This window comes from Fusarium poae, chromosome 2, assembly GCF_019609905.1.
Source record: "Fusarium poae strain DAOMC 252244 chromosome 2, whole genome shotgun sequence".
In the NCBI taxonomy this organism is placed as follows: Eukaryota; Fungi; Ascomycota; class Sordariomycetes; order Hypocreales; family Nectriaceae; genus Fusarium; species Fusarium poae.
The window spans coordinates 561,941-585,634 of record NC_058400.1 but is presented as its reverse complement, the minus strand read 5'-3'; the positions used below and the strand labels follow the sequence as shown (position 1 = coordinate 585,634).

The following is a 23,694-nucleotide window of genomic DNA, read 5'->3' as shown; positions in this document are numbered from 1 at the left end:
AACATATATCCAGTCTTCAGCCTTAATTACTGATTCCATTTAATAAATAAACACGTCAATTAATACTCCGCAAGCATAATATGACCAATTCTTTACAATGATAGGCTCCCTCGCTTGAGCTAACAATTAGTCTTCCCAACACCACCCTGTAGTCTACCATCCACGATCTCTCACCCAAACCAAATTCATCTCTAGTGTCACTACGATTTTGCGGGGAACCATCTTCGATCTGTGGGGATGACACCGGCAATTCGCTTCGGAACTGACTGACTGACGTACCGATTTTATTTTCTTTCCCAAAGACATGATGTTCTTCAAACTTGACTCCAACATCTTCTAGTCTAGTCCAACACAAAAACCCAAAGATGGAACCAACAAAAACGACAAGAAAACGCGTCTCCAGAGCTTGTAACCTCTGTCGCGCGCGCAAAGTACGTTGCATTATTGAGGATCCTTCTGGTCCTTGTGTCAATTGTAGACATAACGACAAGGTCTGTACATTTAAGCGACGACATGGAATAATGTGAGTATCTCACTCAGCAAAGTCTATTCAATAAATTAATTGTTTAGATCATCAACTCCTCAATTACGACCGAATGGACCGTTACCTCCCCGACCCGATACCGAGAAACCCGCTGAACCCTCATTCCAACAACCTCTACCTATAACACCGACTATAACAACAACAATACCACCTCCCGCATCGATCGTCTCTACTTCATCTTTTCCCGAATCATCTGCTTCTCAGAATATCGCTCCTTTGTCGGGATCGCCATGTCATCCCGACTACGCCTTTCTTCAGGTCCCCGACACCAAAGACATTTTACCTCAAGACCTTGCATTTCTTGTTAGTCAAGGATGTTTTATCGTTCCGCAACGAGCTGCGCTGGATGATTTCTTGAGGCAGTATTTTTTGCATGTACATCCGATGCTTCCGATATTGAACGAAAAAGACTTTTGGCTTTCGTATAATTCGGTGGATGGGCATGTGGAATACGAGATGCCTATGCTAGTTTTGCAAGGCATATTATTTATTTCTTCTGGTGTAAGATCACTCGCTATTCTGGTCGAAAAAAAAACGAATCAACTGACGGTGATAGTTTGTATCTGCCGAAACAATTAAAATGCTAGGCTTCCCCGATGTCCATCAAGCCAAACTTGCATTTTACCGTCGAGCCAAGGTAAAGAAAACCCTCCACAACATTTCAAAACCACAACTAACAACACCAGCTTCTCTACGACTTTAGTTGCGAAAAATCATGTATCGCTATATCCCAAGCATCCCTCCTTCTCGCCCACACTCATCTCATCCCCCGCTGCATCGCAGGTAATAAACCCTTGGGCTCAATTTGGCTCGGCATCGCCATATCCTACGCCCGTGTCGCCAAAGCCCACTGCTACTCTTCCCTCCGCCCGAGCCGAGATACAGAAGTCGCCAAGGTGCAGAAAGCACGTAACACGCTTAAACGACTTTGGTGGTGCTGCATTATCTGCGACAGATTGCTACCACTCACTTCAAGACAAAATATAAAAATCACGCCGGCCAATTTCAGTTTCTCTGGTTGTTCGGTCCTTGGAAGCGCTGATCTTTGCGATGAGTTGTATAGTTCTGATGTCTATGACTCTACTACGAAAACACTACACGCGGAACTTTTGGCGAAATTGGTGGATCTTTGCGTTGTGTTGACAGACGTTTTGACGGTTGTTTCAGTTCTTTATAATAATCCATCGTGGATGCTTTCCGGAAGAATGGAAGTAGCCAAGGATGCGAGTTTGTGTCAGATTGAGTTGAAGAGGTGGTATAATGCATGGACCGAGACAAAAGCAACTCTAGAGGAGAGGATGGCCGAAGATGGGTCACAGACTGAGTCTATCATTTTGTTCAAGAATCTCATCGAGATGTATTATCAGTGAGTTACAATATCTCAGACTTTTAACCAAGACTAATAGGTATAGCTCTGCTCGATTATCTGTCTGCCACTACAATATCCTCCGATCCAGTTTGTTACCGCCATCTCAATCAGAAGTCCAACTCCGACGACAAAGTGAAGATCTTCAAGGTTCGGCATCGCGCGTGACAGAATGTCTTCTCGAGTTTGACCGTCTGGGTTTGTCACGATGGCTTCCAATGACAGCGTAAGTCAGCCCCTGTCAAATTCACTCACAGTACTAACATAGTCAGCATCGGATGCACAGCCTTTCCTCTAGCACTTCAAATGATCGATGTCGAACTTCTCCGCCCTAAGCAAAAGTCCATCACCCAAGAAGGTTGCATCCTGACGCGAAAACAACAACACGTCGATAATCTAGTAAAACAGATGAAGAGCTACAAGAACAAGTATTACATCACAGATTGGGTCATGCGCGCTATTCGACATGTTGTTGAACTCGCTCAACAGAGATCACCTGCACCTTTCACGACAGAAGGTGATTCATCGCCGAGCAGTTATCTTGATATGCTCAAGAACAGACCAAGTTATTACTTGAGGCTTGTCATGACTCTTGATATGAGTATCAGTAATGGACGATTACCGGATGAGTGTGATTTTCCACCGTCGTTGAGAAAGGCTGGTCGTTCGTTTGCGAGATCACAACCACCTTCCATGCTGACATTGGACGACGAGACGAGCAAACGCTTTTCTGCAATGAACAAGGATCTCATACCAGACAATCTCACAACTCAAAGCGGTATCGGTTCAGCTGATTTACAAGATCAAGTCCAAGCACAAGACGCCATCACGATAGATCAGGAATCATTCTTCAACAACAAACAGTCGTTCCCGGTTGACCTTACAGCTGCATTATGCGAGATTACGAATATCCCACCATTGGATTTTAGTGATATGCCATTATTGGACTCGTCACACTTTAATGACCCTGGCGGCTTACCTTTCTGGCCTTATGATTTGCTTGGTTCCCCACCGGATAATATGGCACAGGCGGACGATGTTAGAATGGAGGATATCTTTTCTGGGATGATGGGAGTCACGAATGAAGAGCATGACTTTGAAGATGTTACTGTTCAGAGTGGTGGGCTGGTTACTTTGTCAGTGGATTCTTTTTAGCATGTAAAATATTAAAAGCATTATTTTTTATACCTCATCTTAAAACTAGCGTCAACATTGGTGGAAGCAAATAACACAACACTTTCACAATTTGTTTACTTATACTACTTCTAGTATCTACCACTTTACCAAATCTTGAACCTTTACTGGCATCCCACTCTTCATACTATGATTCGCACCAACACCAACAAGTACCGCGTTTCCACCATCTCTGATATAAGCAGCTCTCTTGAAATTGTCGTTTTGGTCACCCAGAATAACATCCTTCAACAAGACAGGATCTCCTCCTCCATGGCCACCCTCCTGCTTCACGACATCCACGACATAGGGCTTGTCAAACATGGGATACACGACAATCTTGGTCTGTTCCACACCGCCTTGAATGTACTTTTCATCCTCTCCAGAAGCATCTTTCGTGACGGGATCACCAAGAGGGTTGTATCCGCTCTCGACGACGTTGATCTCGATACGACCCTTGGTTCCGTTGAATACACACCTATATCCTTCCCAAGGGGCGTAGGCGTAGGTGTTGTAAGTCATGACAGCGCGGTTCTTGTACTTGATGATCATGGACAGATTATCCTCAATCGTGATTCCCTCGCCAAAACAGTTCCTATCGCGAATGTATCCATCTTCATGCTCAGCTTCAAGATACAGCTTCTTCATGCGCTCGTTATCATCGAGCTGGAACGCAAAGGGATCATTCTTGGCATCCTCGTTATTCTTGTACCTCTCACCAAGATTCTTCTCTCCCCGTCTCTCAGCATTTTCCTTTCCGTAAAAACGAAGATCACCAAGACAGTAAACCAGCTCCGGTTCAGTGTTGAGCCAGAAATGCACAAGGTCAAAATGGTGGATGGATTTGTGCATTTGGATACCACCGCTAGTTTCCTTATGACGATGCCAGCGTCGCATAAAGTCCGCGCCATGCGCACAGTCCAGAATCCAATCCATATGCACTGTTGAAATCTCTCCAATGACGCCAGAGTCAATGAGCTCGCGGACCTTGGTGTGATGAGGAGCATAGCGGTAGTTGAAGAGGACGCGAACTTGTTTACCAGTTTTCTTCTCCGCGTCGACCATTTGTTGAAGTTTATGCTCGTCAATGGTCATTGGCTTTTCGGTGATGGCATCGCAGCCGAGTTCCATGGCGCGAATGCAGTAGTGGTGATGGAAGAGGTCAATTGTTGTGACGATGACAACATCTGCCTTTTGCTCTTGGACCATCTTGTCAAAGTCGGAGTCTTTGTAGGTTTGCACCTTTTGACCTCCCAACTCGACAATGTGGTCATTTGCAACGTCCATGCGCGTTTGGTTGGTATCGCAAATACCGACTAGCTTGGCTACATCCTTAAAGTCCTGGATGATAGCCTGATAGTACATGGCAGAGCGAACGCCCATACCAACAATGACATATTTCTTAAGTTCAGAAGGCATTTTGATAGAATTTAGTAGAGAAAATAATGATGATGAACAGAACCCCTCATTAACGACGTAAACATGTCAATTAAATACTCCAGTCACAGATTACTCAGGGTACTTCTTCCTACCCCGCCGGTGATTCGGGCAAGGATTCCCCGAATACAACTGTCAGCTCATTAGAGGTGGAGGTTTGCTTGGCTGGGGATGCAGATCACGCCCTTTCGAGATAGTGTACCAGTTTTATCAAGTTTGTTGGCTTGCATCGTGGATGATCAATTGTTGGAGAACTGGAGCATTTCCACTTTATATATTGCTCGGATACTATATTTGCGGCCGATTTGATGATAATCTCGGTGAGATGTCCTTGAATTGATATTTCGGGGAGAAGGGCGATGAATGATGCTTGTGATAAGAGACTTCATCTTGTCTTGACTGCCAAGTTTTCAACCCACGTGTCAGGACCATTTCTGACCATGATTTAACTTTGACCCCAAACCAAGACTGTTTTGCTCATAGCTTCACCAGCTTGCGAAGGTCAGACTCATTCTGACTCTCATCGTCACCAAGACGTCCAACCTCCTCGCCCTAAGGTCAAGCAATTAGCTTCTCTTCATGTCATTGACTTTCCAAAACTCACATATTTGACCTTGACGACAGTGGGAAGACACTGAATGTTGTAAGGCGCCTTGCGATACTTGTTGTCGGGGTTTCCCTTCCATTCTTCTCGAGAGCCTGCCTTGACTAGATGGGCGTTGGGAGCTGATGCGTCGCCAAAGACGGCATTCAAAGCAGGGAGGGCATTGCGGCAGTCGGGACACCAAGAGGGTTCGCCTGAGGCAAAGTAGACGACGTAGTGGATGTCGTCGGTAGCGGTGGGAGGGGACTCAGCGTTGATAATGGGCATTTTGTCGTAGTAGAAGGATGAGCAATTGTGTAATTTGGAGTTTGGGGTCTGAGGTTGAATTAAAAAAGAGGTTTCTCGTCATGTCGTGATTAAAATCCACTGACTCAACCCCTCTTTAAAATATCCACATTGACATTGTACAGTACGCGCTGGAATTACGTGCTCCACCAGAGTTATTGCGCCGAATTGACTTGTAAACGCGCACTTTAATCTTGTAATTGAGCTTCACACGCGAAGCCCGTTAATTGTCTCCCTCTCTTACCGGACAGTTCAAAGACTGATTGGGATGCCACCTCAACGTACAATGGATAAAGTCAATTGATGGGGAAAAGACATATCCGCCCCGCATCTCCGAAGCCGGATCAAGACTCATTAGACATGTCATGTATAAAAGCATCTTTCAACCTCGGATCATGACACAAGTGTTGATTGTCCATCAACCCTCACACAATTCAAAATGTCCTCTCCAAAACTCCGAATTGCCATCATCGGTGCTGGCGCAATTGGACCTCGCCACGCAAGAACCGTTGCAAACAGTAACGTCGCTATTCTCACAGCCATCGTCGACCCAGCACCATCAGCCGCAAAACTAGCTTCTGAATTAAACGTCCCACACTACTCGTCCATCTCTGATCTCCTTCAATCTCCCGGCAAGCCTGATGCTGCAATCATATGCACACCGAATTTCACTCATGTTTCCCTATCTAAAGAGCTATCAGCCGGTGGAATACACATCCTCATCGAAAAACCAATCAGCACTGATGTTGCCAGCGGCAAAGAGCTCGTGCAACATCTGGAAGGGACGGGAGTGAAAGCCCTCGTGGGCCATCACCGCAGATTCAACCCGTATATGGTGGCTACAAAGAAGATTGTTTCCTCGGGTTCACTTGGCCAACTAATTGCTGTAAACGGTTTATGGACCTTGTTTAAGCCTTTGGAGTACTTTGATGCTCCAGCAGAATGGCGGAGGGATAAGACAGGCGGACCAATCCTGATCAACATGATTCACGAGGTAGATCTTCTCCATTACCTTTTTGGTCCACTTACGCGAGTCCACGCCGAAAAGACAATCTCACAAAGAGGGTTCGAAGCAGAAGAAGGCGCAGCTCTTACACTTCGATTCAAATCCGGCATGGTTGGAAGTTTTATAATTTCTGACCATACTCCATCTCCATACAACTTTGAGTCAGGTACAGGAGAGAATCCCGCAATTCCAAAGACTGGACAAGACTTTTACAGGATCTTTGGGACAGATGGGTCTCTCAGCGTTCCAGATATGACGTTATGGTCATACAAGGGTAAAGACAAGAAGTCATGGCAGTCGGAACTTACGCAGGAGCAGGAGGCTGTTCCTCCACGAGTACCCTTTGATGATCAGCTGGAACATTTTGTGAAGGTGGTCAGAGGGGAGGAAACACCTAGTTGTACAGCGAGTGCTGGACTTGCCGCTCTTTTGGTTTGCGATGCTATCAAGGAGGCTCTGGCTGCGAACAAGACGGTAGATATTGAAGATTACGATTTGTCACAGTAGATAGATAATTACCTTTGAGTTTCATTAATTTCAAATGGTTTAATAGCATCTCTATTTATTGAGATATCCTACCATAGCAGGGCTTTATGTGAGGGAACTTGGGTAGCTCAGACGCTCAGCCGTCTTAGCCACCCATAAAGTACAGCAACTGTGTTTCGCCCGAGCACCCCATGCAACTTCACCCACTCTTCTTCTCGATTTTTTGCTATTCGAAATACATCAATTGTATCATTTTAAATATAACTAAATACAAAATAGCCACTTGCTAGAAAACATTATTATGAGGGTCTCTGATCCTCCGACCTTGCACTTAGTAAATCGTTATATCCTCCAGTCCATGTTCCTCTGAAGAAACCTCTCCATACATAACACCATGCACATAGCACTCTCCAACAAGTTTCCAAGCTTCACCCGAGCTTCTAAGAATGAGCGGAGTGTTACAACCACGGAGCAGTACGATACTATCCCCTACTTCAGCTGCACAGCTTCCCATACCCATTCTTCCCCACCTTGTTCCAAAAACACGCCTCCAAGCCATCGCATTGACTGCCCACGACAAAGACTCACGCTGAAACTCAGTTGCATGGTAAAAGTTTTCACCCATCATCGACTTCAACTTTGACTTGAACTTGTTGCGGCCAAAGATCAACTCCTGTATCGTAAACCCGCAAATCTCGAGTGATGCGTTGCGTGCCATGAAGCTGTGCAGTCCAAAGCCATTGGTCCAAACACCAGCGATACCTCTTTGCCAGAGTCTGGGCTCAAGCAACCAAGAACATTCTTCTGGTGCCGTTTCGCCGCCTTCTAATGTCGTGTCGCCTACAATAGTCCTCCAGAATGCATCCCTGGTCTCCTCGAAATCTCCATAGTAACTCGTATAAGGAGGATGAGTATTACAGGGATAGCGAGGGTCAGAGTCCTTCTCATGTGAGGCGCTAAGCGACGTAATCGTGTCCAGCACGACACCCTTGGTAGTGAGACTCGCCCTTCCTCTCGAGAAAATCGGTAATGAACGACCCAAGTGTGCATCTGCTTTGTATATGCCACCAAGCTGAGCTGTTGGGGCCGGAGTGCATTCCCAGCAGACACTCCACGACGGAATATCGTGATTGCATGATACACCAACGGGTAATAACTCACGACCTTTGGTGGCATTCAGGATGGGAAGTGTAAGAGCCCCTACAGCACGGCTTTTGGTGGAGGCTGGTAGGTCATCCATCTCCCAACTGTCGAGAACGTATCCACCATGACCTGAAGCCAAACGAAGAAGGTTTAGGTCGCCTTTCTTCATGATCTCCTTGGCAAAGTTGGAGTAAATTGTCGACTGAGAAAGATTGTACTCGGGTTTGATGTTGACTCGATCAGCGACAGCTTTGATCCCCAGAATGCCATATACCCTGTCCTTTTCATCGGTGATTAGGGCATCTCGGGCAAGACTCAGTGCTCTGATGAGTTCTTTCCATCCACTCGCTGATGAAAAGGTCCGTTGATCTTCCTGAAGGTACATCATGGTCTCCTGGACCTTCCACATTCTTTCCGGTGCCCAATTTCTTCCACGAATCTGTCTATCTCGTGCGACCTCGAAGGACCATGTTGATAGCGTTTGTGGTTGAACACTATCAAGAATCTCGCGACCAAATCTCGACTCATCCGATGTGATGACCTGTACCGCTTGGTATATATCCTGCCATGAGATACAATGGTCGCCACAGAGAACGGGACTGTTCGGATTGCCCATCGCTACTTCTTGCACCACCCACATACGACGCCAGTAGGGTCTTGTGAAGAAGTGATACAGGGCCTTGTAAACATCCTTCTTCATCGGACTCGTGTATGTTGGCCACATGATGAAGACAGGTCGCAGATCGACCGAGGGGCCTTCGCGGTAGAAGTCCTCCATTGGCTTCGGCTGCTTCGACTCTCGAGATAACCAGTGGAGCGCAGAAAAGGCCAGTTGGGTGGATGTGTCACTTGGACCTAGCCATATGAGTACCTGCCACGCTGACTGGTAAATATCGCGCATGCGAGATACTTGTTGACCCCGTTCGTCCGAGTTGCTTTGATCGATACATATGGCGTCAATCCATAATTTGAATCCTTGTCGCACACGTTGACTTTTTTGAAGTTCTCTCAAAGCGTGATACAAGTTGGGAGTGACTTTGAAAGGACAGCCATTGACGGTAATAAAAAAGCGTTCTTCCTTATTTGAGCCCGTCGGTTGGCTCCAGACATAGGACAGTGCTATATAGTCGCCCCATGGACGTCGCCATGGTAGGGCAGATTCGCCAGCAATTGATGTATGTTCGGAATTCCTCAAGGCAATCTTGTCAACATGTGTATCCTCCCCACTACTGAAGAGTGGTCCAAAGTTCTGTTGGGTGGAAAGCTCAGGCCATGTTCTGTCCGCTCCCTTGAACTGTTGGTTGGATGATTCCCCCAACGTCCGTGGTAGACGAACATGCTCAATTGAACATGCTATTGGATGATGTTTTGTGGTATTGGTTCTGCCATGTCGATTGTGGTCGACTTCGATCTTCAGTAGTCGGATCTCGTCGCCACGCAAAGGCTGATAAGTGAAATCGAGGGACATTTTGGTAGATTTCTCAATTCATGTAAGGAGACAGATTTTTTGGAATGACTTTTTCTTTTTCAGTTGAATAATATATTGCGAGAATAACTGCTAATTTATCATATTTCTTCATGCTGTTGGTTCTGTTGGTTTTGTTGTAACATGCCTTTGGCGCTTAAAATGGAGTCAGAGTAGCGAATCGGAACAATGCACAGTTCCCTGTCCCCCAGTGACAGAACTTGCATTTTTACCGCCCGTCAGCGATTAAAATAGATGTTTATGAATAGAAATAATGTTATGTATTTATCTCAGAATAGGCTACCAACGCGCTAGAAGACCTCAAAAGACTTGGGACAACAAGAATAGCGAATTGTGTTGAGATGCAAAAAGTATGTCATCCGAGAGCCTATTGAGGCCTATATCTTAACAAACTGCTGGTATATACATACCTACATTTCATCTGACTAAACGGAAACCAGTAAATACGAATAATTGATATCCCCCACGCCTTCAAGACGATAACCCTAATTCAAAACTCCCTCTGAAATACTCAAGCCATGCTTGGTGGTAACGAATTGATACAATCATAGTGATTTGACACAGCATTTAATGGGAATGGGACAAAGAATAACGAAACAGAACCGACCCCTGCACCAACCATCGCAGTCCTCCCGTTGTGGCTCGGAGCTCGATTGCGGTTTTTGGGAGTCTGTTGAGGTTCATCAGTTGAAGAATTTATGAATAATATCAATACTCGTACCCATAGATTGACAAGGCGTGGGTTCAGCCGTTTCCACCGACTGACTTGTCTTTCCAGTTTGCGCAGGTTGGGGCTTTTCTGTTGTCTGAAGTGCTTCTTGAGATTGAATGAGCTCAAGCTTTTCTGTTAACCGGGATATTTGCCCATTTCGTTCAGACCGGAGCGTTGCAGTTGACGCTAAAGACAGTCCGGTTTCTGGGTGCTGGAGTGTTCCTATCAATGTCTGTTCACTTCCTCCACTTCCTCCACTGTCTGTACGCTGGCAAGAGTATTGGGGTTGAGGAGCAGATGACATCTCGTATACTGTTAAGATACGAATAAGTGGCTTTGATATAGTGGTACTAACGATAGAACAACTAGTGAACAATAGATATGGCGAAGATGAAGACTTCTTGTTATAGGTAAAATGGACTGCAACACCAGGCTTGGCACTCCATGGCCCCCATGTTTAACTTAAGCGCCCAGGCGCTTTCTTCTCTTGTACCTACAGGCCTAAGAATAGAACTGAAATCGACATCACATTGGAAAAGTGGAATTTAAGCGCTATTACGTCGTAGTCCGGTTCTCCGCTGCCGCCGTTCTGGCGCTTGTCTCCGTTTCAAGTGCAGGGCGCCAAAAACGCGTGTCAGCCGAGAAACACGTGAGTTTAATATTTTCAACTGTCCCAACGTTGAAGATAGCTGGGACTGGCCAATCGAGATGAAGAATTGAACATTGTCAGACCAACAATATCTGTTAAGTTTGTCGTTTTGAGTTTCCTAACGCTGCAGAGGCGCTAGTTATACTTTTGCACCCTCGGTGATCTGCTTAAAGACACGCACGATAAGGAGGACATGACATGGTGATCTAGATGCTTTGTCGATTGTCGCGCAAAAACAAGCCACTGTTGGGGCTGTTATTGCTGTTTACAGCAAGTAAGCCAGTTTTATCTAGCATTTAACAGCGCAGCATTGTTATTCGCAGCTCTTGGAATTATTCGAGGCTCCTATTTCTCCACAGGGAGTGGTTTATTTATGTCTCTAGGGTAATTATAGTAGAATAAGATAGAAGATAAGATTAGATAAAGATAACCAGATAAGAGATAAGATAGATCAGTGCGTTTTAGCGCGTAACGTCTCGCGATGTTCCATAAATTGACATTTTTGAGTAACAATTAATAACGTTATTCTTTTTCATTTTAAAACTCCATATGCGTAATACAAGAATGAAATTATATCAAATTAGAAACTAGCCTTTTGTCTCGGAGCACATGGCCAGTGTGGGAAATCCAGCAAGTTGACGAGCCATCTTTAACAAAGATCGATGGTGGCGACCAGTGGTGGCGTCATGGAGTCCAGCAAGACGACATTGTATTCATGGCTGACACCCGAAGGATAGACTTGTTAACAACATAAGAACTAAACTTGTGTCCAGATAATCATTATTATTTTTGGATACTATTAATAATGAATGATGACAAGATTGCAATCGTCTCTCAATCTGACCGCCGAGTCACAGAATCAATGATCAAGAATCAACAGAAATACCCAACATTAAAAACACCTGGTAAAACGAAAACAACGGCCAAATATTCCAAACAACAGAAATTCACTCGAAAGTCCTCAAACATCGTTATTTCAGCTGCCCGTATCCCTACCATCCATGCACCAAGATTCGGCCTCATCCAAGAAACCTTGTCAACAAATCTCTACGCACTTCTTGTTGCCACAGTTCTCTGGAATCGTACTCGCGGTACTCAAGCCCGACCCGTCTTTGACAAACTCATCTCCAAGTATCCAACGCCTACTCATCTCGCTGCAGCTTCCTTCGTGGATCTTGCAGAACTTATCCGTCCCATAGGGTTGTACAATTCAAGAGCTGCACGATTTATCGCATTTGCTAAAGCATGGGTTGAGAATCCCCCACACAAGACGAAAAGATACAGGAAGTTGCATTATCCAATTAAAGGAGACGGAAGCGATGTTGGCAAGAATGAGGTCTTGGATGAGGATGACGAGAGGCAGGGTTGGGAAGTAGCTCATCTTCCTTCCCTTGGACCTTATGCTATCGATAGTTATCGAATTTTCCATCGCGATATGCTAAGAGGTCTAGCAAAAGATTGGAACGGGGACAAATCAGAACCAGGCTTTGAACCAGAATGGAAAAGAGTAGTTCCACTGGACAAAGAACTCCGGGCATTTCTCCGCTGGATGTGGTTGAAGGAATCATGGATCTGGGACCCAGAGACGGGAAACAAAGTCAAGGCTTCAGCTGAAAGGTTGGAATCTGAGAGGCTGCGGACTAGGAGTTTATCGCCGGAGGGATTTCGAGTTGTTCGACGGTAGATGGCTGTTCTTGCTACACATATAGAACCCAGGCTGAGAAGGTAACAGAAGACGTCAGGATTTACTAAATATAGTGTTACTGTCGTTTTCAAGTCTGTTGTTTGATTTCCTAGCTATGCATCCATTTGCAGACGTAAGGCGTGACTACAGTGTACAGTGATAATCAGATATTTGATAGCCTAACTATCCCCCGAGGATTGTTGAAGATTATACAAATTGAACAGCTATGTTATTGAGTAAGCCGGTTAAGAGAACGTGACCGCAGTGGCCTCTGTATACTTCTCTGGGTCGCTTGGATCAGGAGTCATCTGTCGCCCGGTCATCTTGCCATCCTTGATCTCGAACTAGAAAACATCCTTGCCCTTAACATGAAGGGAACCCTGAGGTAGCCAGTTCTTTGTTTTATTACTTAAGGTAAAAGACTTAAATTTAACTATTATTTAATACTTTTTAAGGTATAAATCTTAAAGTATATATTAAAAATTAATATAATAAGAAATATTATTTTTAAATTTAAATATTAATAAAAGTCTTATTTAAAGATATATATTATAATTTATAAAATTAAAATTATAATAATTATTATAAAAGTTTTTATTTTTTTTAAAAATTAATTATTAAATATTTTCTTATTAATATTAATATTAATATTAATAAAACTATATAATTATATAATTATTATATAAAATAATAACTTAGTTAATAAACTAGTTAATAATATATTAATAAAATCTTATAAAGTAAAGTTAAAAGATTATATAATTAGATAATTTATATTAAGCCTTTAGCTTTAAGCTTTATTAATATTAACTTTAACTTTATAAAATTACTATTAACTTTACTTACTACTTATTATTATAACTTAAAGGCCTTAATTATAATTATTACTTACCTTTTTAATTATTTAAACTAGTTAATATATAAATACCTACTATTATATATATTAATTTTATCTAGGAATTCTTTTTATATATATAATAAACTTATAATTAGCCTTTTAGTAAATTTCTTCTTAAGCTTATATAAACTCTTTATATCACGGGCTAAGTCTAGCAGTATGGGTAGACAGGGAATGCTTTAGGCGTAATAGGTTCTATTACTATAGATAGGCACTATAGGCAGGTTAGGCTCTATTAATAAGATATAGCTTAAGGAGCTATATTTAAGATCTAACTGGTAATCTAATTAAGGTTATAGTAATAATACTATTACTATATAATCTAATCTACTTATAGCTCTAGGGTAGATTAGTCTAACTTTAAGCTATAATAGTGCCCCCCTTTTTAATATTAAGCTCTACTAAGATAGGCTACTATAGTCTAGGCTTATTAAGATATTTCCTATAGAAGTTTACTATAATCTCTATAGAATTCTCTATATAGGCAGTAAAGACTTCTATTAAGTCTATATATCTAGCCTATTTTACAGTATACTTTAGCCTAGGGTAGCCTCCTTAGCCTTATCTATCCTATTAGGAATTTATAATATCTTTAATCTCTTACTTTTCTACTCCTTTAGCTTCTATTAATAATAATAAGTCTATATTTTAATTAGGCAGCAGATTAATAGCAGCTAGCTTTAATAAGCTTATATAAAATATAAGGTATATCTTTATATTAGTAAGCAGTTCTAGTTAATAGATATATAAGGAGATAACTTTATTAATCTTTAATAGGCTAATATTCTTTTAATCTAGTTTCTTCTATAGCCTAAGGGTCTTAATATTTTTAATATTTAGCTATACTAAGTCTTTTACTTAATATTATTAGGCAGATTATTTATATTAGTTTACTTAGGCTTTATAATAGGCTTATATAGTAATACTTTCTGATTTTAAGTGCTTTAAGATATTATTTATTATCTTTATAAATTATTCTATATCTCTAGTAGCTAGGGTTCCTTTAATTATAATTATAAATTTAAAGCCTATTTATAGATAAAATCTATAGTTTATAAAGAATAGAGATATACTAATGGTTTTAGATTTTAAAGAGTTTACTATAAACTTAACTAAGGGAAGCTATTAGTTCTAGTTATCCTATAAGTATAATATATAGGCTTATAGGTATTATTCTAATATAATATTTAAGCATTTAGTCTATCTATTAGTCTTAAGGTAATAAGCAGTAAATAGTAATAAGTTAATTAATAGTTATTTAGTAAGCTTTTACTAAAACTCTACTATAAACTAGGGTCCCTGGTTTAATACTATAGTCTATAGGAGCCTATATAGCTTTTACACTTCTTTCAGGTAATAATAGGCTATATCTTTAGTATTGCAGGTTTTTTTATATATAATAATATATCTTATCTTAGTTAGGCAATAGGCTATAATTAGGATAGTATTATTTTCTTCACTAGGTAATAGATATATAATAAAATCTATTAATATATATTACTAGGCTTATTTAAGAATAAGCAAGGGTTTTAATATACCTTACTTTGCTTTTTAAGCTAGGTTAGCTCTTTAATATATATAGCAGTTTTTAACCTATTATTTAATATAGGCTAATATTTCAGGCTAATAGTAATCCTAGGAAAGCAGGTTATAAATATAGGTATAACCTAGGTATCTTACTATAGGGTATTTATAGTAGGCTTTTAGTAAGGCAGTCTTAAGGGCATTATAGCTTAAGATATAAATACAGTCCTAGTATAATAATTATTCCTAAATAATCTTATACTCTATAAGTATAATCTTTAAGTATTATAGTATATTAGTCCTAAGGGCTTATAGTATTAACTATAGGTCTTTATTAATTTAATATCCTTTATTTAATAAGTAATTAATCTCTTTTAATAGCTCTATTAAAAGTAATAGCTCCTTAAGTATTAATATAGATTAGTTTTATTATAGTAGGTAGTAGATATAGGCTCTCTAGACTTATAGCAGCAGAAATTACTAATTCTTTTTCTTTAGTATTACCTAGCTTTAATATATTAAATACTTATTCCCTTCTTTAGGGAAGTCTTTTAACCTCCTGGTTAAGGCATTAGGTTTAACTCTTTATTTCTTAGGTTAATATATAATCTAGAAATTAAATTAAGATAAGAACTTAAACTAGTAGGCTTATTATTAATTAAGTAACTTTATTATTATAAAGTACTCTAGGTTCTTATAATCTATAATTACTTTTATTAATAAGGGTATCCCTTTTAATTTAAGTCTTTATTCTTTAAAGTAGTAAATAATAGCTATAAGTTCCTTATTATAGATCTTATAGTTATATTCTATAGATATATATTTCTTAAAGAAAAAGGCTATTAAGTATAACTAGTCTTCTATTATTATTATATTATAATAATATACTAATAAATATATAGTCAGAGGCATCTATCTTTAAGATTATATTCTTTATTTAATTAAAAGGGCATAAGATTAATACTAATATAAAGGCTCCCTTTAAGTCTTAAAAAGCCTTTTTATAGGTTTTATCCTAGATGAATAGTATATCTTTCTTTATTAAGTAGTTTAATAGGGCTATAAGCTTAAAGAAGTTATAAATAAACCTCCTATAGAAGTTTATAAATCCTATAAAAGCTTATATATCTATTAGGCAGGTTAAGATTTACTAATTCTTAATAGTTTTAATCTTTATAGAGTTTATTTAAATACTATCTTATCTTATAATAAGGCCTAAGAACTTAGTTTTTATAACTATAAATTTATATTTAACTAGGTTTATAAATAACCTAGTAGCTCTTAGTTTTTTAAGTATTATCTTTAATTACTTAATATATTCTTCTTAGGTCTAACTAGCTATAGATTAAGATATTATCTAAGTATATAGTATAGAATATATCTAGGTATTCCCTTAGTATATTATTAATATACTGCTAAAAGGTCATAAGGGCTCCTATTAGGCCAAAGGGTATAACTAGTAACTTATATAATCCAAATTAAGTATAGAATACTATTAAGTATTCCTAGCTTTTCTTAATATGCAGATTATTAAAGGCTAATATAATATTAATATAGGAAAAGTATTTTATACTAAATAGGTTATTTAGGGATTCTTTAATTAAGGGGAGTAAGTAGTAGTCTTTAACTATAATATTATTTAAGGCTTAATAGTTTATATAGAAATATAGATTATCACTAGGTTTTTTAATAAATAATACTAAGGAGGCTATAGATAATAAGCTTAAGCAGATAAATCCTTTATACAGATTCTTATCTAGCTATTTTTATAGGGCTATTAATTTATTCTAGGATATTCTATATAAGGGTCTAAATAGCAGTTTTCCTCCTAGGGTTAGCTTAATATAATAATCTCTAGATTAGTATAATAGTAACTTCTTTATCTCCTTAGGCAAGAAAATATCTTAGAACTCTTAAAGTTCTTCTGGCAATATAAATACCTCTGGCTTAGGCTTAAGCAGGTAGTCTAGTTACTTTAAGGTAATAGTAAAGAGGCAGTAATAGTCTTTCTGGCTATATATTTAAGCAGTTTATAGAAAAACTAGAAAAATATCCTTTCCCTCTAAGGCTAGTAAGATATTCCTTTTTATTTAGTATATAAACCTCTTTAGGATAGTCTATAAAGCTTTAATCTTTATAGGCTTAATTAGGGTATTATAGAATTTCTAGCAATATAGGCTATTAAATATAAATATATAGGCTATAAAGCCTACCTATAGGTTATATTACTTTAGCTAAAGTATTCCCAGGATAATAAGGTAGCTAGCTAGCTAGGTTATATAGAAAATTATGCTTTTTTACTTGTAATTAGTAATGTAAAGTCTGGCGTAGATATAATAGGCAATCTTCCTACTCTTGGCAGGTTACCTATTAAATATTTTAATCTTAAAGATTCTCTTTAGGGGTCTAAACTTTAAGTTCTAGGACTTAACCTAGCTTTTATTAATAAACCCTTTTCTTTCTACTTTACTATTAATTATAGTATAAAATAGAATTAATTCTCTTCTGGCTATATTAAGGCTAATAGGCAGTATTATTAAGTTTAAATATTAATTATTCTTATTCTTAATTAGGATTCTATAAATAGAGGCAATAAATAATTTAATCTTTAGTATAATAAATATAAGGAAAAAAGCCTAGCGCTAACTTAAGATAGGCTTACCCTGTTTTTCTAGCGTCCTTAAGAATATCTAGATTAATAAGAACTAGTATAGCTAGATATAGGCAAATATAAAAATAAGGGCTAGCTAATGCAATTAAGGCTATAAGTAAAGGTAACTTAATAAAGCCTAGTTAAATATATATTAAGTTTAAGATAATTATAGAGATAGTAATTAGCTAAATTACAATAAAAATACTAGTTATTTTCCTATTATTAATTAAGGCAGTTATAATAGCACTAATTACTAAGGTCTATAGGTTCTTTAGCTAATTAATAGTTTTTAGAAGGGCTTTTCCCTTTATAAGGTAATAAGAACTTTTTTTAAAGTATCTAGGGGTACTCCTTTAGTAATATATTTATCTTTTATAATATAGGCTATAGCTCTACTATAAAGCAGTATTATCAGTTTTCTAATTCTTATAGAAAGGTAGCTAGATTATAATATTTATAGCTAGGCAATAGGTTATATATAAGTATTTCATATAATTTTTAAGAGATAGCTTATTTTAATAAGGTAAGAAAAGCCTCTTTTAATATTTCTCCTTTTAGTATAAAGCATTAGAACTTAATAAAAAAGGTACTAAAATCCTTATAAATCTAGTAAAAGTAGAATAATTCAGTATAGGCATTATTAATCTAGTTTAAGTCTCTAAAAGCATATTCTAGTAGATTAATAATATCCTAGTAGTTAAAAAGTTAATATTTACTAGCTTTAATATACAGTAAGACTTATATATAGGCATATCCCTTAAGATAGCCAGTTATATAGGATATTTAGGTAAAGTATATTAGGAATTAATTATAATTAGCTTTTAGTTTTAAGTATATCTCGGAAATAAAATAGTATAAATTACTCTATTTACCCTTAAACTTATTAAGGTTAAGTAATTATTTAATAAGACTAATTAATTCAGTAGATTAAGAAAAAGGCAGAGAAGTTATTCTTATAGGAGTTACTATATAAAGCTCAGTAAAAGCGCTAATCTCAGGGGGTTTACAGATAATAGGTATAATAGGTTAAGTAGTATTAAGGGCATAATATTCAGTAAAGCAGGCCTTAAAGATATTATTATTTTTCCTCTTTAAGGCCTTCTTATATTATTACTTAATATACTTAAGCTAGGGTTAAGTAAAGTTATACTTAATAGTAATTTATTATAGAGATTATTTAAATCCTTAATATTTATCCTTTATATTCTAGGTCTTATTTTCTAGCTAGGATATATAGTTCTAAGCATTCTTAGTATAAATATAAATATTCTAGAAGTATTTAAACTAATTATCTAGGTATTCTAGGGTATAGTTATAAAATAACTTAACGCTATTTAGTAAAAAGGGCAAAAGTAGATAAGTAAATATTATATTTAGTATTTAACGGTTAAGAGCTATATAGTATTATAGGCTAAGTCTAGTAATATAGGTAAATAAGGAATACTTTAGGTATAATAGGTTCTATTGCTATAGATAGGCACTATAGATAGGTTAAGCTCTATTAATAAAATATAGCTTAAGGAGCTACATTTAGGATTTAACTGGCAGTCTAACTAAGGTTACAGCGATAATGCTATTGCTACATGATCTAATCCACTTATGGCTCTAGGGTAGGTTGGTCTGACTTCGAGCTGTAACACTTTAATATTATTTTTAATTCTTAACTCTTTATATATAAAAGATAAAGCTTATAGCTAAAGGCTATTAATTTAATCTTAGTAAAGCTATTTATCTTTTTAATTATATAAAGATTAATAGCCTTTATATATAATTCTTTTAGTATTATTATATTTTTATAAGACTTAATAAATATTTTAATAGTCTTAATATTAAGATTAAAAAAGTAATTATAATTAATAAGTCTTAATTTAAAAATAATAGTTAGTATTATATTATATAAGACTTATAAAAGTAATTAATAAAGTATTATAAAAGATTAAAATTAATTAACTTTATAGATATTTTAAATAAGTAGTTAATTAAGGTTAAAAAAGGAAAAAGTTATTATTATTTATATAGTTTAATAAAAGCTTTTTTTATTTATTATTAATATTATAGAGTTTAAGTAATTACTTTATTAATTATATTTATATTAAAAACCTTATCTTAAGAGAAACTATATATAATTCTTTAATTTATATAAATAGATAAAGTATTATAAATAACCTTTAATAAAATTAAAAGAGTAAAAATAATTTTATAATTATATATTAAAAAAATAAATAAATATAAAATAATAAACTTTAAAGTCTTTATTAATTTTAATTATATATTAAATTAAAAAATTATTTATAAAAATTTAATTTTTATAATTAATTTTATTTAAAAAATATTTAATAAAATTATTTAATAATTTTATTTATTTTTAATATAATATTTTTATTAATATTTAAAATTAAAATATTATTAATATAAATAATAATTAAATTATTATTTTTATTATTTTTAATTATAATATTTTTAATTATATAATTAATTATTAAATTTATAAATTAAAATTTAAATCTTTATTATATAAAAAAAAAAGCTTTAAAGGCTTTTTATTTATTTATTTATTTTAGTATATAATTAAGAATTAATAAGGATATATAATACTTTTACTATAAATATATAACCTTATAAATATATAACTGTTTAAGTAATTTAATTAGGTAAAGAAATATTACCTTATTAATATTTTTATAATCCCTATAAAGAATAATCTTACTTAATAATCTTATTACTACTATAAAAAAGAGGTTATTATTAAATCTAGTCTTATATAAAAGATATATTAAAAGGATTATAAATTTAATTTTAATATAAATTATATTTATTTACTTATAATAATTCTTATTAATTTCTTATTCTTTATATATTTACTTAAATTCTTTATTTACTTATATAAATACCTATAATATTTTTAGCCTTAATATAAATAGTTTTACTTATTATAGTCCCTTAAATAGTAATAATTTCTTAGCTTTTATTCTCCTTTTTTAAGGTTAATTTATTCTAGTTTCTAGGTAAATAGCTATACTTTCTTTTTTAAGACTTAGGCACTTAAGACTAAGATATTTATAGCTAAAATACTAAGGCTTAATTACTTTCTTAAGATATTATAGAAAGTATAAGGTCTATTAGTATTCTTTACTTTATATTCTTTAATTACCTTTTAAGAGATATAATAATCTTTAAGTTAAAAATCTTTTAATATAGATTTTAAGAAGATATTTTATAAAATTATTAATAAAAATAAATATTTTATTTTATAAAAGCTTTTATAGAATATATATATAAATAAATTATATAATAATATAATATATTAAGTTTAATTAAAATAAAGTACTTATTTATATATAAGTTAAAAGGCTTAAGATTAAGATTCTTTTTAATAAGTAATATTTTATATATTTATTAATATTAACTCTTAATAAGCTTTAAATACTTTAATAATATAAAAGACTAAAGCTTACTTAAGTAATTAAAGCTTAACTTAAAGAACTTATAATTTTAAAAAACCTTATTATTTCTATAAATATCTTTAAAGTTATATTCTTAATTATATAATATATTTTATATTATTTTTATTAATTTATAAAAATAGCTTATCTTATTTAATAGATAACTCTTAATATTATTATTATTTATTTTTATACTTAAGGTTATATAGATATTATAATTTAAATATTTATAAATAAAGTAATAAGCCTATTAAATATAAACTAATATATAGATATTAAAAAAATACTATAGAATAAAGTATTAATTATTAAACTCCTTATAGAAAGTAATTTATACTTTTTTATATACTTTTTTAATCTTTATAAAAAGAATTTACTTTTATATTTAAAGAACTTCTTAATAAATATAAAGAACCTTAGAGAAAGATTTAATTAAAATAAATATATAGTTATATAGAGTTAAAATAGCTTAAAATTTAATAGGTTTATTTACCTTACTAATATCTAGGCTATTATTATTCTCTAGGTTCTTAATTTATTTTTATTTTAATTAAAGAAAAATATTAAAATTAATATAATAAATATAAAATTACTACTAGACCCTAAGAAATTAATTATCTAAAGTAGCCTTTATTAAGTTATTAAAGTTTATAATAATAATAGCTAGTTATTATATTAAATACTTTAATAAAAAAGTAAAAATACTTTTTATAAGAAATTAAAATCTTTTTTATTATTTATTATTAATAAGACTAAAAGTAATATTAAATACTATATTAAGATAAATCTATTTAATTACTTAGAAAAATAAAAGCTTAAATTAATTAATATTATACATATTATTAAGGCTAATTACTTCTAGGAATTACTTTTATATTTAAATATAATAAAAGAATATTTAAATAAGGCTTAAAAGATAATTAGGCTTATTTAATATTTACTTTATAATATAAAGAACTTTTTACTTATTAAAAAGCTTAAGTAAAATAATAATAAGTAAATAGTTTATAAACTTCTTTTAGCTTATTAAAGCCTAAATATTATAAATATCTTATTATATAAATATTAACTTAAGATATTATTCTTTTATAATAGCTTATATATTTTATATTTAAATATTAATTTAATAATTAATAGATTTAATAATTACTTTAATTAAGAAAATAAAGTAATAATAAAATAAATAAGCTAATAATATTTTACTTAAAAGATAATTATAAATATAATATTCTATATTTTAATATTAATAAAGAAACTATTTATTTTCCTTAAGAGCCTTTATAATAATTAGCTATTTATGTTTATACTTTTATAACTTTTTTTAATAAAGACTAAAGCCTTTATTTAATTAAAAATCCTTATATTAATTATATTAAATAGAATACTATATTAACTATCTCTTATAAAAGTACTTATTATACTTTATTATATTAAAGCTATACTTTTTTATAAAAAGTTAAATATTTTTATAAAGAGTATTTTCTATAAAGGCTAGGTTACTTAAGATTAAAAGATTTAATATTTTATTTAAAAGTAAAAACTTAAATTACTATAAAAAAGAGCTTTTAATTAAATTAAATAAAAAAAAAATAAGAATTAAAAAATATTAATTTCTATAAGAAAAGTATATTAAAAGTAAGCTATATTTATTAATATTTAAAGGAAAATAGCCTTATTTTTCTTATTAACTATATATAGTATTAAAGAACTTAAAGTATTATTTTATTATTTATTACTTATTATTAATAATATCTTAAACTAGCCTTAAAGTATATTAAAATTCTATTTTAAGTATTATAAGTATTTATATTACTTTTAATAAATTATAAAAAAAGCCTTAAAAAAGATTAATTTTTAGTCTAAAAATAAGTATTTAATAAATATTTTATTAATTTATTCTATAAGGAAAATTATTATAAAGGGTTATTATATAGTTATATTAAAGCTTAAATAATAATTTAAATTTAAAATAATAAGGTAATAATATAATTAAGAATTAATTAAAGACTATAATAAAGATATTATCTAGAGTATTAATATCCTTAAACCTATAAGAATTATTAATATTAAGTATATTATTAATAAAAAAGGTCTATTAATTATTTTAAAAAGTAAAATAATACTAATAAGGTAGTAATAGATTTATTAAAAAAAGTAAGTAAAAGTTATACTATTAGCTTAATTAGATATATTAATTATTAAATTAAATACATTTTTAAAGTAGCTTTATTATATTAAATAACTTAGACTTAGAGTTATATAATTAGCAGTATATAGAGACTATTATAATATTAAAGTATTAATATCTAATAATAATATAGTATTAACTTTATTAAGAGGTTAAGTTATAAAGATAATAATCTATAGTATTAATAATAATATTAAAATTATCTTAATTAGCTAATATATAAGTATTTATAAGAGAAATAACTAATTAAAGAGGAATTAATAAAGCCTAAAGCTAAAGGCTTAATATAAATTATCTAGCTATATAATCTTTTAACTTTACTTTATAAGATTCTATTAATATATTATTAACTAGTTTATTAATTAAAACAGGCTTTTTATAAAATTTTAAAAAAATATAATTTTAATATATTA

The 23,694-nt window shown here is 33.5% G+C and overlaps 6 protein-coding genes across 6 annotated transcripts; 3 read left to right on the top strand and 3 right to left on the bottom strand.

The window, feature by feature from the left end:
- Nucleotides 1–365: 365 nt before the first annotated feature.
- Nucleotides 366–3,065, top strand: FPOAC1_004116 (uncharacterized protein; the record flags this gene model as incomplete). Its single annotated transcript, XM_044848671.1, has 6 exons — nucleotides 366–523; nucleotides 571–1,045; nucleotides 1,101–1,181; nucleotides 1,231–1,910; nucleotides 1,957–2,136; nucleotides 2,183–3,065. 6 exons carry the CDS (start codon nucleotides 366–368, stop codon nucleotides 3,063–3,065), a joined length of 2,457 nt encoding a protein of 818 aa, XP_044707381.1.
- Nucleotides 3,066–3,182: 117 nt separating this feature from the next.
- Nucleotides 3,183–4,502, bottom strand: FPOAC1_004115 (uncharacterized protein; the record flags this gene model as incomplete). Its single annotated transcript, XM_044848670.1, has 1 exon — nucleotides 3,183–4,502. The coding sequence occupies one exon, from the start codon at nucleotides 4,500–4,502 to the stop codon at nucleotides 3,183–3,185; it is 1,320 nt and encodes a 439-aa protein (XP_044707380.1).
- A 495-nt stretch (nucleotides 4,503–4,997) lies between these two features.
- On the bottom strand, nucleotides 4,998–5,391 carry FPOAC1_004114 (uncharacterized protein; the record flags this gene model as incomplete). The annotated part of the gene is made up of 2 exons (XM_044848669.1): nucleotides 4,998–5,072; nucleotides 5,125–5,391. 2 exons carry the CDS (start codon nucleotides 5,389–5,391, stop codon nucleotides 4,998–5,000), a joined length of 342 nt encoding a protein of 113 aa, XP_044707379.1.
- A 457-nt stretch (nucleotides 5,392–5,848) lies between these two features.
- On the top strand, nucleotides 5,849–6,922 carry FPOAC1_004113 (uncharacterized protein; the record flags this gene model as incomplete). Its single annotated transcript, XM_044848668.1, has 1 exon — nucleotides 5,849–6,922. The coding sequence occupies one exon, from the start codon at nucleotides 5,849–5,851 to the stop codon at nucleotides 6,920–6,922; it is 1,074 nt and encodes a 357-aa protein (XP_044707378.1).
- Nucleotides 6,923–7,232: 310 nt separating this feature from the next.
- FPOAC1_004112 (uncharacterized protein) lies at nucleotides 7,233–9,512 on the bottom strand (the record flags this gene model as incomplete). Its single annotated transcript, XM_044848667.1, has 1 exon — nucleotides 7,233–9,512. One exon carries the CDS (start codon nucleotides 9,510–9,512, stop codon nucleotides 7,233–7,235), a length of 2,280 nt encoding a protein of 759 aa, XP_044707377.1.
- A 2,241-nt stretch (nucleotides 9,513–11,753) lies between these two features.
- Nucleotides 11,754–12,575, top strand: FPOAC1_004111 (uncharacterized protein; the record flags this gene model as incomplete). The annotated part of the gene is made up of 1 exon (XM_044848666.1): nucleotides 11,754–12,575. The coding sequence occupies one exon, from the start codon at nucleotides 11,754–11,756 to the stop codon at nucleotides 12,573–12,575; it is 822 nt and encodes a 273-aa protein (XP_044707376.1).
- Nucleotides 12,576–23,694: the final 11,119 nt, after the last annotated feature.